Here is a 15299-nt window from a genome sequence, read left to right as displayed (position 1 = left end):
TACTGGGCAATAACCCAGTGACTCATTTGATAATAAAACATAAAGGAAGCACTAACCTGTACATGTACTTCGAATGATACAATGATCAATAATGGGGCTACAATTTACTGTTATCTCTAAGCAGTGGTGTGCATTGTGGTGTTGAGCAGATTTGTCATCAGGGTTAAACTGAAAAGTAGAAATTTTGTTTAGATAAACAACCACCACCTTAAATGAGTTCAACATAGGTCATTTTAAATCTTGAAATTTCTTACCCTTATTGTCATATATCCGACATAAGCATCCTCAGAACCTTCCATAAAGACAAAGGTTGAATCTCTAGTGTTTTCAATTATAACTTTGTCTGCTACTTTTCCAGGTGCTGTGGAAAAGGTATTTTAAAGCATGTTACCTTTATTAGACAGATGAAATAGAAATAAAAAATTACTTTTTAGCCAGTAAAAATACTCCACCATAAAACTAGTAAATGGTAGAACCCTTTTTATTATTTTTAAGTTGGGTGCTTTTTGGGAGGGGAAACTTAAAAAAAAAATATTACTGAGTACATAGGACTAATATTCACTTTATCAGATAACTATGTTTCACTGGGTTTTATTACAGGCAGTCATAGTTAATGTAGCTATTACTTAACTACCATTATACTCAAATCCATGTATAATAATATTTCTAGTAAGACTTAACTACAAATAGTATTTAATATCAAATGCAACGGCTTATTAAAACATGGGTTTTTTGTGGAAACAAAATCACCACCAGCAGCAACAGTAAAAGCAGCTCAGGGAGAGGAAATAGGGGAATGATGAATAGGGGAGAGGAAAGAAAGAAAACCCTTTCTTTAAACTTATTTCCAATACTGGCCTTGATTTGGAAAACAATAAAAAATCATTAGGCAAGAATTTTCTATGCCCTTCCCTCCTCTTTTCTTTGATAGAAATGGGGGAGGGAAGCAGAAGAGGCAGTAAATGCAAATTTCACTAACAAGTATTAATTACTAGCTATCTTAAAAATGGTCTATCTACCATATCCTTAAAACATAAGAGATAGCATAAATCTTCAAACGACTTCAGTGTTCAACAAATACTTCATTACATTTATTCTTAGAAACTTGACTATAAAAAGAGCTTTGAAACAGTACCAAGAAATTTTTAAAAATTTTTAATTAATTAAAAACACAATAAAAAATTAGCATCTTTATTTTCAAATAAAAGATAAAACAAGTATTTTTCTTTCCTTAATGAATACCTAAGGTGGTTGGAAAAAGTACTGATGTCAAGAAATATAACATCGAAAAAAATGGAAAGAAACAGACCTATAACTTCTGAACTGTTAGGTTTTCATTTCTGTCATATAAAATGCACACAATGTCTAATTCCTATTCTTTCCTTCTATTGTTACTATAGAAATTCACCTGGATTTTAAGTCCCTAGCATTTTAAAAAACCCATCATGCAAACAAAAGGTTAAAATTTTAATGACAATGCATTTCAAAATACCTGCACCAATCATGGTGATTGGAGATTCAATATATATCCATTCATCAGTATATATTCCAGAATGAACAAAGATAAGTCCATCAAAATGAGCTTCTTGTACCCCACCGAGGGCATCTTCAATTGTATCATAATACTAGAAAAAAAATAAACGTGTTAAGTACAGAACTGAAAGATTACCATTTTAAATATTATAAAAATACAAATCAAACATACCAACATATTTTCTCTTCCTTTATATCTTGCAGGATTACTGTAGAAATGTTCAGCAAATCCTGGCTTTACATGTGCACCTTTATACTAAAATGTCAAAAACAAAGAAACAAACAAAAAAACCCCAGAAATAAATAATGACTACTGATGTAAACATTTTATTGTACATTAATTTAAAAATGTATGAATATTTTCCATTAAATTATCAAAAAACAATGATCAGTTATGCCAACTTATTTCATAGTGCAGTATAATGTCTGAAACACTTACAACTCGGTCATATTGAGCAAGTTTCCCAATTCTAGCACTACTGACATTCTGAGACATAAGCCTGTGTTGTGTTGGGGGCATCCTGTGCACTGCAGCATGTTTAGCAGCATCCCTGGCCTCTATCCACTAGATGCAAGTAGCATTCTCTTCTCCAGTTGTGACTACCAAAAATGTGTCAAGACATTGCCAAATGTCCCTGAAGAGCAAAATCACCCCCCACCAGATGAGTGCCATTTGTAAAGGACTATATGAAAATCAAGCTAAATGTGAAACTTAAAAGGAACTACTGGACACCAATAATTTAAAATACAAACAGACCCACAGAAAGTCTAACTGCTCTTAAACTACTGAAGCATATATCAAATGTTTAAATTATTAAAAAGTAGGCCAGTTGTGAAAAAAACTGTTAGATATTTTGTTGGTTGATGATTCAATGGCTTGAAACCTATTCTTGAATCTAATGTTTTAAAAATGGAATTTCTATTTACAGCTATTTAAATCAATATTTTCTATTTATACTTCCTACCAACTGCTGGAAACTCTCTTTCCAAGGATTTGGATGTTCATATTCTTCTGGATTAATCTGGTAGAATTTGCCAGGTTCGGGATGCATCATGGGGCGGGTATATTCAAATACTTCCATGTATAATCGTTTCCTGAAGGAGCAAGGGAATTAAAGATTTCTTTATAAAATGTCCTTGAACAGCTATAAAAATTATCTAAGACATAAAAAACTTCTAAGGATATAAAGAAATATAATTTTAAATGTAAAAATATAGGTTTTAGCAAAAACAATGTAACTGCATATGAAAAATACTCCACCCAGAAGAAAGTGTCAATTCTTCAAAATTTGAATAAGCCAGAGAAAAAAAGGTCAACTTTACTATAAAAACCACAGTTATTATTTAAAAGGATGATTTTCAATAAAATACTCTGAACCACTCTAGTATTTTCAGTTCATTTACATCCTCTTAAGAACCATTAAATCTTGGAAATGGACTGATAATAACTATTATCACTTTCATTACAAAGCAGAATGATTATTTTCTATTCTTCATTCTCTTTTTCCCTTCCAAAACAAGTATAATCTTCTTTGTTAAATTTAAAGTGTACCTACTTTTAGCATCATAAAAGTAACACATATAGCCATTGTAAGTGGCTATAGAAGTATAAGGAGATAATCTTTACTTTTAATGTACTCATTATAAATAGTTTACTATGTTTCCTTTCAGGCTTTTCATCTACAGATGATTTCATTTTTGTGTGTGTGTGTGTTTATTTTTTTATTTTGGTATCATTAATCTATAATTACATGAGGATCATTATGTTTACTAGACTCCCCCCATCACCAAGTACCCCCCACAAACTCCATTACAGTCACTGTCCATCAGTGTAGTAAGATGCTGTAGAATCACTACTTGTCTTCTCTGTGTTGCACAGCCCTCCCCGTGCCCCACCCCCACATTATACCTGCTAATCGTAATGCTCCCTTTCTTTTTCCCCCCGCCATTATCCCTCCCTTCCCACCCATCCTCCCCAGTCCCTTTCCCTTTGGTAACTGTTAGTCCATTCTTGGGTTCTGTGTTTCTGCTGTTGTTTTGTTTCTTCTGTTTTTTCTTTGTTCTTATACTCCACATATGAGTGAAATCATTTGGTATTTGTCTTCCTCTGCCTGGCTTATTTCACTGAGCATAATACCCTCCAGCTCCATCCATGTTGTTGCAAATGGTAGGATTTGTTTTCTTCTTATGTCTGAATAATATTCCATTGTGCATATGTACCACATCTTCTTTATCCATTCATCTACTGATGTACACTTAGGTTGCTTCCATTTTTGGCTATTGTAAATAGTGCTGCAATGAACACAGGGGTGCATATGTCTTTTTCAAACTGGGCTGCTGTATTCTTAGGGTAAATTCCTAGAAGTGGAATTCCTGGGTCAAATGGTATTTCTATTTTGAGCTCTTTGAGGAACCTCCATATTGCTTTCCACAATGGTTGAACTAATTTACATTCCCACCAGCAGTGTAGGAGGGTTCCCCTTTCTCCACAACCTCGCCAACATTTGTTGTTTGTCTTTTGGATGGTGGTGATCCTTACTGGTGTGAGGTGATATCTCATTGTGGTTTTAATTTGCATTTCTCTGATGACTAGCGATGCGGAGCATCTTTTCATGTGTCTGTTGGCCATCTGAAATTGTTCTTTGGAGAACTGTCTGTACAGCTCCTCTGCCCATTTTTTTATTGGATTGTTTGCTTTTTGTTTGTTGAGGTGTGTGAGTTCTTTACATATTTTGAAGTCAACCCTTTATTGGATCTGTCATTTATGAATATATTCTCCCATACTGTAAGATGCCTTTTTGTTCTATTGATGGTGTCCTTTGCTGTACAGAAGCTTTTCTGCTTGATATAGTCCCACCTGTTCATTTGTGCCTTTGTTTCCCTTGCCTGGGGAGATTATGTTCATGAAGAAGTCACTCATATTTATGTCCATGAGATATATGCCTATGTTTTTTTTTCTAAGAGTTTTATGGTTTCGTGACTTACATTCAGGGTATGGGGTTAGACAATGGTCCAGTTTCATTCTCTTAGATGTAGCTGTCCAGTTCTGCCAGCACCACCTGTTGAAGAGGTTGTCATTTCCCCATTGTATGTCCATGGCTCCTTTATCATACAGTAATTGACCATATATGTCTGGGTTAATGTCTGGAGTCTCTATTCTGTTCCACTGGTCTGTGGTTCTGTTCTTGTGCCAATACCAAATTGTCTTGATTATTGTTGCTTTGTAGTAGAGCTTGAAGTTGGGGAGTGAGATCCCTCCCACTTAATTCTTCCTTCTCATGATTGCTTTGGCTATTCGGGATCTTTGTTGGTTCCATATGAATTTTAGAACTATTTGTTCCAGTTTGTTGAAGAATGCTGTTGGTATTTTGATATGGACTGCACTGAATCTGTAGATTGCTTTAGGCAGGATGGCCATTTTGACTATATTAATTCTTCCTAGCCAGGAGCATGGGATGAGTTTCCATTTGTTAGTGTCCTCTTTAATTTCTCTTAAGGGTGTCTTGTAGTTTTCAGGGTACAGGTCTTTCACTTCCTTGGTTAGGTTTATTCCTCAGTATTTTATTCTTTTTGATGGAATTGTGAATGGAATTTTTCCTGATTTCTCTTTCTATCGGTTCATTGTTAGCATATAGGAAAGCCACAGATTTCTGTGTATTAATTTTATATCCTGCAACTTTGCTGAATACAGATATTAGTTCTAGTAGTTTGGAGTGGAGTCTTTAGGGTTTTTATGTACAATATCATGTCATCTGCAAATAGTGACAGTTTAACTTCTTCTTTACCAATCTGGATTCCTTGTATTTCTTCGTTTTGTCTAATTGCCGTGGCTAGGACCTCCAGTACAATGTTGAATAACAGTAGGGAGAGTGGGCATCCCTGTCTTGTTCCTGATCTTAGAGGAAAAGCTTTCAGCTTCTCGCTGTTCAGTATGATGCTGGCTATGGGTTTATCATATATGGCCTTTATTATGTTGAGGTACTTGCCCTCTATACCAATTTTGTTGAGTTTTTATCATGAATGGATGGTGAATTTTGTCGAATGCTTTTTCAGCATCTATGGAGATGATCATATGGTTTTTGTCCTTCTTTTAGTTGATGTGGTAGATGATGTTGATGGATTTTCAAATGTTGTACCAACCTTGCATCCCTGGGATGAATCCCACTTGATCGTGGTGTATGATGCTCTGATGTATTTTTGAATTTGGTTTGCTAATATTTTGTTGTGTATTTTTGCATCTATGTTCATCAGAGATATTGTTCTGTAATTTTCTTCTTTTGTAGTGTCTTTGCCTGGTTTTGGTATTAGAGTGATGCTGGCTTCACAGAATGAGTTTGGAAGTATTCCCTCCTCTTCTATTTTTTTGGAAAGCTTTACCGAGAATGCGTATTATGTCTTCTCTATATGACTGATAAAATTCAGTGGCGAATCCATCTGGACTGGGGATTTTGTTCTTGGGTAGTTTTTTGATAAGTGATTCAATTTCGTTGCTAGTAATTGGTCTGTTTAGATTTTCTGTTTCTTCCTTGGTCAGTCTTGGAAGGTTGTATTTTTCTAGGAAGTTGTCCATTTCTTCTAGGTTTTCCAGCTTGCATATAGATTCTGACAGTATTCTCTAATGATTCTTTGTATTTCTGTGGGGTCTGTCATGATTTTTCCTTTCTCGTTTCTGATTCTGTTGATGCGTGTAGATTCTCTTTTTCTCTTAATAAGTCTGGCTAGGGGCTTCCTATTTTGTTTATTTTCTCAAAAAACCAGCTCTTGGTTTCATTGATTTTTTCTATTGTTTTATTCTTCTCTATTTAATTTATTTTTTCTCTGATCTTTATTATGTCCCTCTTTCTGCTGACTTTGGGTCTCATTTGCTCTTTTTTTCCAATTTTGATAATTGTGACTTTAGACTATTCATTTGGGATTGTTCTTCCTTCTTTAAATATGCCTGGATTGCTATATACTTTCCTCTTAGAACTGCTTTCGCCACATCCCAGAGAAGTTGTTGCTTTGTGCTGTTGTTGTCAGTTGTCTCCATATATTGCTTGATCTCTATTTTAATTTGGTTGTTGATCCATTGATTATTTAAGAAGCATGTTGTTAAGCCATGAATTTGTGAGCCTTTTTGCTTTCTTTGTACAATTTATTTCTAGTTTTATACCTTTGTGGTCTGAGAAGTTGGATAGTAGAATTTCAATCTTTTGGAATTTACTGAGGCTCTTTCTGTGGCCTAGTATGTGGTCTATTCTGGAAAATGTTCCGTGTGCACTTGAGAAGAATGTGTATCCTGCTTTTGGGTGTAGAGATGTGTAGATGTCTAGTAGGTCCATCTATTCCAGTGTGTTGTTCAGTGCCTCTGTGTCCTTACTTATTTTTTGTCTGGTGGATCTGTCCTTTGGAATCAGTGGTGTTGGAAGTCTCCTAAAATGAATGCATTGCATTTTATTTCTTCCTTTAATTCTGTTAGTATTTGCTTCACATATGTTGGTGCTCCTATATTGGGTGCATATATATTTATAATGGTTATATCCTCTTGTTGGATGGACCCCTTTATCATTATGTAATGTCCTTCTTTATCTCTTGTTACTTTCTTTGTTTTGAAGTCTATTTTGTCTGATACTAGTACTGCAACACCTGCTTTTTTCTCCCTGTTGTTTGCATGAAATATCTTCTTCCATCCCTATTTAGTCTTTGCACGTCTTTGAGTTTGAGGTGAATCTCTTATAAACAGCATATTGACAGGTCTTGCTTTTTTGTCCATTCTATTATTCTGTGTCTTTTGATTGGTACATTTGGTCCATTTACATTTAGGGTGATTATTGAAAGATATGTAATTATTGTCATTGCAGGCTTTAGATTCGTGGTTACCAAAGGTTCAGGGTTAACTTCTTTACTATCTTACTGTCTAACTTAACTCCCTTATTGAGCTATTATCAACACAGCCTGATGATTCTTTATTTCTCTCCCTTCTCATTCCTCCTCCTCCATTCTTTATATGTTAAGTGCTTTATTCTGTGCTCTTTTGTGTTTCCTTTGACTGCTTTTTTGAGTAGTTGATTTTATTTTTTGCCTTTAGTTGGTATTTGGTTGGTTTGTTCCCTTGTGTTGGGAATTCTGTGGGCTTCTATGGTCTGAGAGAGTGTTTCCTCCCCCAGTTTGGGGACATTTTCAGCAATTATTTCTTTAAATACACTTTTTATCCCTTTTTCTCTCTCTTCTTCTTCTGGTACCCCTATAATGTGAATAGTGTTCCGTTTGGATTGGTCACACAATTCTCTTAATATTCTTTCATTACTGGAGATCCTTTTATCTCTCTCTGCGTCAGCTTCTCTGTGTTTCTATTCTCTGATTTCTATTCCATTAAAGGCCTCTTGCACCTCATCTAGTCTACTCTAAAGTCCTTCCAGAGACTGTTTTATTTCTGTATTCTCCCTCCCAACTTTATCCTTTAGCTCTTGCATATTTCTCTGCAGGGTCCATCAGCATGGTTATGACCTGTATTTTGAATTCTTTTTTTGGGAAGATTGATTAAATCTATCTCCCCAGGCTCCCTCTTGGGGGTTGTCTGGGTTATTCTTGACTGGATCAAATTCTTCTGCCTCTTCATGGCAATATAGGTAGTCGTGGGTAGCTGGTGCATGTGTTAGCTGGGAGAACAAAGTCCCTTCCTGCTTCCTGGGCATCTTGCCCACCTCACTGCCTCTGCCAGTTACCCGCACACGGGGATCAGCTTTTGGTTTTATTTCCTGAGTTGCCGTGGGCGGGGCAGCCATCAGGGCAGCCTAGAGCCCTGTGGGGAGTGGCAGGCGTGCCAGATCTGCTTTCCTGTGAGAATGGTGAGCCCTAGCACCCTGTCCCAGCTTCCTCTGTTTGTGCTGGGCCATTGCATGCTGGCGGCGCCTTTGAGTATGGCCCGGGCAGATGCAGAGAAGGCTCTGGGCGGTTGCTGTGGGTGCCACCGTTCTCAGGCTACTCCCCTCCTTTGGTGGGGCCGCACTGGAGGGGGAATGGCCTGGGAGGCTGTTTATCGCTGTTAGGGGCTTCAGAGCTGCACTGCCTCCCAGGGGATTAGGGCACCTGGAGTTCCCTGGGATTCCCAGCTGCTACGCTGAATGTGCTGGGATGCTTCCATGCAGCTGTGAGGCCCCTGTCCCTTTAAGACTTTCAAAAAGCCCTCGCTTTTCTTTTGTCCCAGGGCACCGGCTGCAGAGACCAGGTCACAGATTTTACTGTTCTGTTTCCCTAATATCCAGCACACCATGCAATGTGTGTCTGCGCTCCCAGTGTGGATGACTAGGGCTGGGTATTTAGCAGTCCTGGGCTCCCTCTCCCTCCTTGCTCAGACTCCTTTCCTCCCACCTGGGAGCTGGGGTCAGGGGTATGCTCGGGTCCTGCCAGGCTGCGGCTTGTATCTTACCCCCTTCGTGAGGTGCTGAGTTCTCGCAGATGTAGATGCAGCCTGGCTGTTGTACTGTATCTTCTGGTCTCTCTTTTAGGGATAGTTGTATTTGTTGTATTTTCAAAAATATATATGGTTTTGGGAGGAGATTTCCACTGCCCTACTCACGCTGCCATCTTGGCTCCTCCCTTCAGATGATTTCATTTTATTACAGTTGTGATTATATAGTATATAAAATTTTGTATTTCTGTTCTTTTCACTTTTTATAACATGGCATTTTTCCATTGTATTAAAAATTGTGTAAAAATCACTGTCAGTGATTACATTATAACACTCCAAGTAGACATTACATTGTTTACTTAGTCCATTCTCTTATTGCTGGATATTTAGATTATTTCTAATTTTCCCTCACTGTTAACTGTGCTATTATGAACAATTTGTACATAAAGCAAAAATTTCCAGTAATAGAACTGCATGGGTCAAAAGGCATGCATATTTTAAGGTTTGTGAATGTAACTGTCAAACTATTTTCCAAAAGTGTACAAAATCTACATTCTCACTAATCAATTAACTGTTTCAAGTCAGACTTAGCTCTGTTTCTAAAAAGCAATTAAATGAAAAACATTTCTCACAATCACTCAGTTGTTATTACCTGATAAACAGCAGAAAAAGTACTTTGTTTACTGTTCTATAAATACGGTCTGGTCTGACAACCCACATTTGTAATAAACAGATAACTTGGAATTTTTAAGCATTCTGATTTTTGTTCCAACTATTTAACTGTAACTATGAACTCACACTTCAAATTCCCTAACACCTTTAGCATTTTGGACAGCAAATAATGTATGTCAAGATAATAAATAAGTTTTCACTTACCACAAAATTGGATCATTAGCAAGCTCACTGAAGCGTTTGCACACACAAGCGGCTCTACAAAGATCCTGTTCCAGCAAATAAGAGAAGATTTTTAGAACTACTTCATCTGGCAGTTTCTCCTGAAGATACTGTTCAGCAGGCGCTGCTATAAAAAGATTAACAAACAGAATATGAACAATTTATCATACTGACAATGACTTTCTCATTAAATAGCATAACTTCTATTTATCTAATGAATAGCTTATTTTTTGATGACAATCATTTTATAAGCATTTTGCTTTCATAGATGACACATATTATCTTCTTTTATCCTTACTTAACAAGTAATTCTTTCTTTTAGCTATTATGTACAATTTCAGAAACTGATTAAAATAAATACATAAAAAGTATTTTTATGCAACAAAGTCAAAGAACGGGAGGCTGCATTCTCATGCTTATTCTATAATAGTAACTTTCTCAATCCCAAATGTGACACAAAACTACATTTAATTTAAAATTTCTCACCAAACAAAAACTTAAAAACAATTATTTGGCCCTACCCTTAGTTTTCTCATAGGAATACCTGATAGATCTTGTGATTTTCCAGATACTCTTGCACGTTTTGCACGATGACCAAAGTTTTCTGTAGTTGAAGTTGAGGCACCCTTCAAAAACAAAATGAAAACTAAGCAAATATTTTTTTACCATAATATATCATTACTTCTAAAAAATGATGACATCTTTTTTGTTTGTTTCTTCTTAACAATTCTTTCATTACAAAAAGAGAAGCAGTTACTTTTAACTCACCTCCATACTGCTCTTTGTAGGACACGCTGTTCTTTTCGGCAAAAGAGTTTTTCTACGAAGTTGGTATGGACTATTTTGTGCACCAGGACCTGATTCTTCTGCAACCATATCTGCAGGTACATCATCATCTGTAATAAACAAAAGCAATATGAAAAATGACACCCATTTTTAAAAATAGAGCTCTATGAATTTGGTAAACTTTTTAAAAACTTCAAAGAACAAATTTTTGGGGGGGGAAGGGGGAGGAAATACCATTTTTATATAAAATTCCAGCAAAAAATGTTGGATTTCTACTTCATTTCTTACTTCAAAATAAATTTCAAAATAGACCATATATTTAAATATAAAAAAGAAAATAAAATCTCTAGAAGAAAAGAAAATTATTTTTAAAATCTTAAAATGGAGTAGCTCTTTTAAGGTATGAAAGAAAATGTGGAAGACATTTTTTTTTTTAAGTGAGGGGGATGTTCATTTGACAGGAGGAATGAGAAGGGGAGTGAGTTAGTGCCTAAGTGTGGTGAGAAGGCAGCCTGGCAAGGGTTGTCAGAATCAAAGTGGGGTGATGAGGGATAGCGTGGTATTGGGTATCAGATACCAAGTAGGATGAAAAGGGTGTCCACACAGAGGGTGTTCTGGTATAGGGTGCTGGAGCTTAAGAGGGCTAAGAAGGAAATCGGTGTGGGGAGAAGATGGCCAGGAATGGAGAGTCAGAGCAAGAGTAGGGAGAGAAGGGCATTGCACAGGAGAGGGGATGGAGGAACTGGCAGACTGTATGTTCAACAGATAATTAAATAATTGTAGAGGATAAGGGAAGCTGGTTTCTGTCAAGACTTAGAATATAAAGAGAGAAAGCTAGAATAAACCCTATGATGTTAAGACTGGAGTTGACAGTATCAGTGTGTTTTATACTTAGAGAAATAAACATAGATGGGAATGTCTGGATACAAGTGGATATACATGTGAACATTCCCTAGCTCTGTCCACTGACAGAGCCTGGAAGCAGTGACACTCCAATAGCAGTAGCCATGACTAGTATCTGGATCTTGGCTTCTGAGAAATATTTTCTATAAAAGGAGTAAGGGGCCCTTGGAGAAATGGCTGATTCTGGGTAGGGGAAAATACAAGATGAGCCTGGAATATTTTGTGGCAGAAACAAAAAAAGTGCTCAAAGAATGATGAGAACATGTCAAAAGGACACAGAAATTACCCCAAATGGTCACCCACTTGTAAACTTAAGTTACAGCATCAAAATCCATAACGATAGAATGGGATTACAATCCACTGAATGGATAGCAACAGATACATTCATACTACTATAAATATGAATGAATAAACTGAAAGTCTGATAAAGAATGGGATATTTAAAGTACCTCCCCCATACAAAACACTTAACTACAAATGGAAGAACAAAAACTTTATAGTAGAGATGCCAATCAGACCCTGCTTTAATCAAGAGATCAAAGTCAACATCATCATTAACAGGATATACTGAAACTGTGTGCTATCAGATATCAACCAATATACTTGTTTGTAGGAAATGCACATTTACGATTAGGAAAAGACAGGACAACAGGCTGGCAACTTACTCTTGAGTATTTAGGGGAAAATTTTTTGTACTGTACATGTAATTCTCCAAGTTTAGATTGTTTAAAAAAATGAATACATTAATATAAAAAATTTTAAAAATTCTGCTTGGAAAATGAAAACCACAAACACAGTTAAAGGAAGCAACACAATCAGAAAACATATTTGCAGCATATTTCACAAGAAGGTAATTTCCTTATCATATCTGAGTGCCTACAAAATCAATATGGAAAAGATCAACATATCAATAGAAAATTGGGCCAAGAACATGAACAGCCAGTTCATAAGGAAATACAAATGAAATGCTAGTAACTATGAGATTTTTTTTTAATGTAGCAAATTATCAAATACTAAAAAAGTTCAATCACATATTAGTATCATCAAAGGACAATATGAGAATAAAAAATAGTTCTTAATTGCTCTAAGGAGAGCAATTTGGCAACAGTTATTACTACTTAGCAACTCTATTTCTGGGAATTGATTCTGTAGCTATATTCACTCATACCTGTGGACAAAGTAGTATGTACGAAGATATTCACTACAGCAGTGTTTATAATACTGCAGGGTAACAATAAAATGTTCATCAATAAGGATTTGTTAAATAAACTATGGTATAGCTTATACAATAGACTTATGTAGTCATTACAAAAAATAAAGCAGTTCTATAGAAACTGATAAGGAATTATCTCTAATATATAGTGAGTATAAAAGACAAAATGTAAAGAATGTGCTTAGTATATGTATATTTTAAAGCTACATATGCTTTACATACATATGTAATTTCATGATGGCAGGGAGCTAATTTGAAGAGGCTCCCAATGGCCAAAGATGAACATCAGTAGTAACAACTGGAATGGACTGAAAGAAATATATTTAAATTGTGAGTTTATAATGACTCTTAAGGGGAGAAAAGGTTACTTTGAAATTGCTAGTGAAAACCAACCAATTCATCATTTTGAAACTGGTAAATAACAGGAAATAACATTTCTTCTTCTTCTCTTCTTCTCTTATATAAAGTGAACTACCAGGTAACCAAATACTAGATATGAGCAGAAGCTTCCCTACAGAAACATTCCAGCAAAAGTGAGTAATAATAAAACTAGAAATAATGAAAATCTGCAATCTCTAAAAATGGATTCAATTGTTATCAACAGTTCCTAATATCACAAAAGAAAAGAGACTTCATGTATCTCCCGATGGAAGAATACACCACCACCTACACAGTACTGCCAAAACATCAAATCTGAATCTCACTGAACCTGTGAGAATTATAAATGGTCAAACTACACCAATTTCTTCAACAAATAAATTGCATGGAAAAAATAGTGAGGAAAAAAAAAAGCAAAACTAAAGCATACTGTTTAAGAACATACCTTGGTATTTAAATTATAAACAGAAAGCCAAAAGGAGGTTATCATAACAATGCCTTCTGCGGAGGAAGGCAGGGGATTATCATTGGAATAGGGTATATTAAAAGGGTTCTGCAGTGGCTGGCAACGTTCTTTTTCTTGACCTGTTGCTATTACAATACCAACCTTAATAATAATTTAATACCTTAATAACTCAATAAGCTATATGCTTCATATTAGTTTCTGTACCTGGCTATATTTTACAATGATGAAGTTATTTTTAAAAGGTGGGTGGGTGGGGTTCAACAGTGTTATACTAAAAAACAGGTTTTCTAACAGCAGACCTTGGGCAAATTAACCATTTTAAGCCTCAATTTTTTTCATCTGTTAAAAATGGTAACAGTATCTTAAAATCACAGGGCTGCTGAAAGTATTTAAACAGAGTAACACATGCAAAAACCTCAGCAGTAGGCTTGGCTCATATTATGTTCAATAAATGTTTCAGCTACTATTATTTCAAATATTATTCCATAAATATTACTTAAAAATGAAACTTGGAAAACGAAGTAAATTTTCTATGTATTGGACTGTAGTCAGAAAATACAGCCAGTGTGATATTCCTAGGTGTTTGTGGAGTCATCTCTTTGTACTTTGATAGGTGGTTAATTTCTATAAATGTTTCCTGTTCTTGAAAGAATATCTACATTCTGTTTTTGAGAGTCAAGTTTAATCACATCTAAAAGATCAATGTTGTTAATTGGGTTGTTCAAATATTCTATGCTTTTATTTTTGTTGGGAGTGGTGGTCGTGGTAGTGGACTGATTTATCTATTGGCTTCTGAAGGATATGTGCTAAAATCTCCCACTATATTGGTAGGTAGTCCACTTATTTTCAGTATGTAAATTCTTGCTTTATATACTTTGAAATAATGTTACTTGGACATAACAGTATCAAGATTATTTCTTCCTGGTGAATTATTTCTTTCACTGTTATGCAATGGGTTTATTATTAATAATACTTTACCTTAAAAATCTATTTTTGCCTGATATTTTCCTAATATTTTTTTGTTTTGTTTTATAAAAGCCTAATATTTTTTCAACCCTGTATTTTCAACTTTTTACTCTTGCATGATTATACTTTAAATTTCATTTTTCTTAACCATTTATTGCTAGATTTTCTTACCTTTTCAGCCAAAGTAAGAATATCTGCCTAACCTGCTTATAAAAGCCATGTAAAGCTAATTTCCGTGATTATTTTTTTAATTTCTGAAAGGTGATTTACTTTTCTTTTACAAGTATTTTTTTTTTCATACTAGCCTGTTACATCATCAGGCTTCATTTCCTTTTTTTATCCTTTTAATCATTTTATACACCCTTATTTTACATTCTTTTAGATTTTGCTCTATCATTGGGCACTTAAAAAAACCTGTGCACAATTGGGGAAGTTGTTTCAGGTTCTAGGCCACACGCTCGGGTCTTGGTGCTAGCTCTACTTTGAAAAGACCCAAGGCCACATCTCCTATCCCCACATGTGCACTACTAAGATTCTATCCCAGACTGCTTAGGATATATATATACACACACACACACACATCCAGGACTGAAAGTTCCCTGTGCTATGTTATAAAGCAGCACCAGCACCTTACTGCTTTGATTTGATTTTTCTTATTTCTGGCACCTGAGAAATTCCTCTTTTTTTCTTTAGAGTTTAGTTATGCATTTAGTAGTTTTGCTCTTATTTTGTGTTACATTTGATGATTATCAGCTTGGTTTACCATGCTG

The 15299-nt window shown here is 35.4% G+C and overlaps 1 protein-coding gene across 1 annotated transcript in view; it reads right to left on the bottom strand.

Moving 5' to 3' along the window:
* The window catches only part of FBXO11 (F-box protein 11), a 105807-nt gene that overhangs the window by 26844 nt on the left and 63664 nt on the right, over positions 1-15299 (bottom strand). Inside the window, exons 2-9 of the mRNA XM_037024441.2 lie at positions 10586-10713; positions 10362-10443; positions 9800-9944; positions 2499-2628; positions 1706-1789; positions 1493-1625; positions 255-361; positions 57-168 (exon numbers count right to left, since the gene is read on the bottom strand). Coding sequence (XP_036880336.1) covers positions 57-168; positions 255-361; positions 1493-1625; positions 1706-1789; positions 2499-2628; positions 9800-9944; positions 10362-10443; positions 10586-10713 — 921 coding nt within the window. The remainder of the gene's footprint in view (positions 1-56; positions 169-254; positions 362-1492; positions 1626-1705; positions 1790-2498; positions 2629-9799; positions 9945-10361; positions 10444-10585; positions 10714-15299) is intronic.

The sequence above is a fragment of the Manis javanica genome, chromosome 1, assembly GCF_040802235.1.
Source record: "Manis javanica isolate MJ-LG chromosome 1, MJ_LKY, whole genome shotgun sequence".
In the NCBI taxonomy this organism is placed as follows: Eukaryota; Metazoa; Chordata; class Mammalia; order Pholidota; family Manidae; genus Manis; species Manis javanica.
This window is presented reverse-complemented; position numbering and strand designations above follow the sequence as displayed.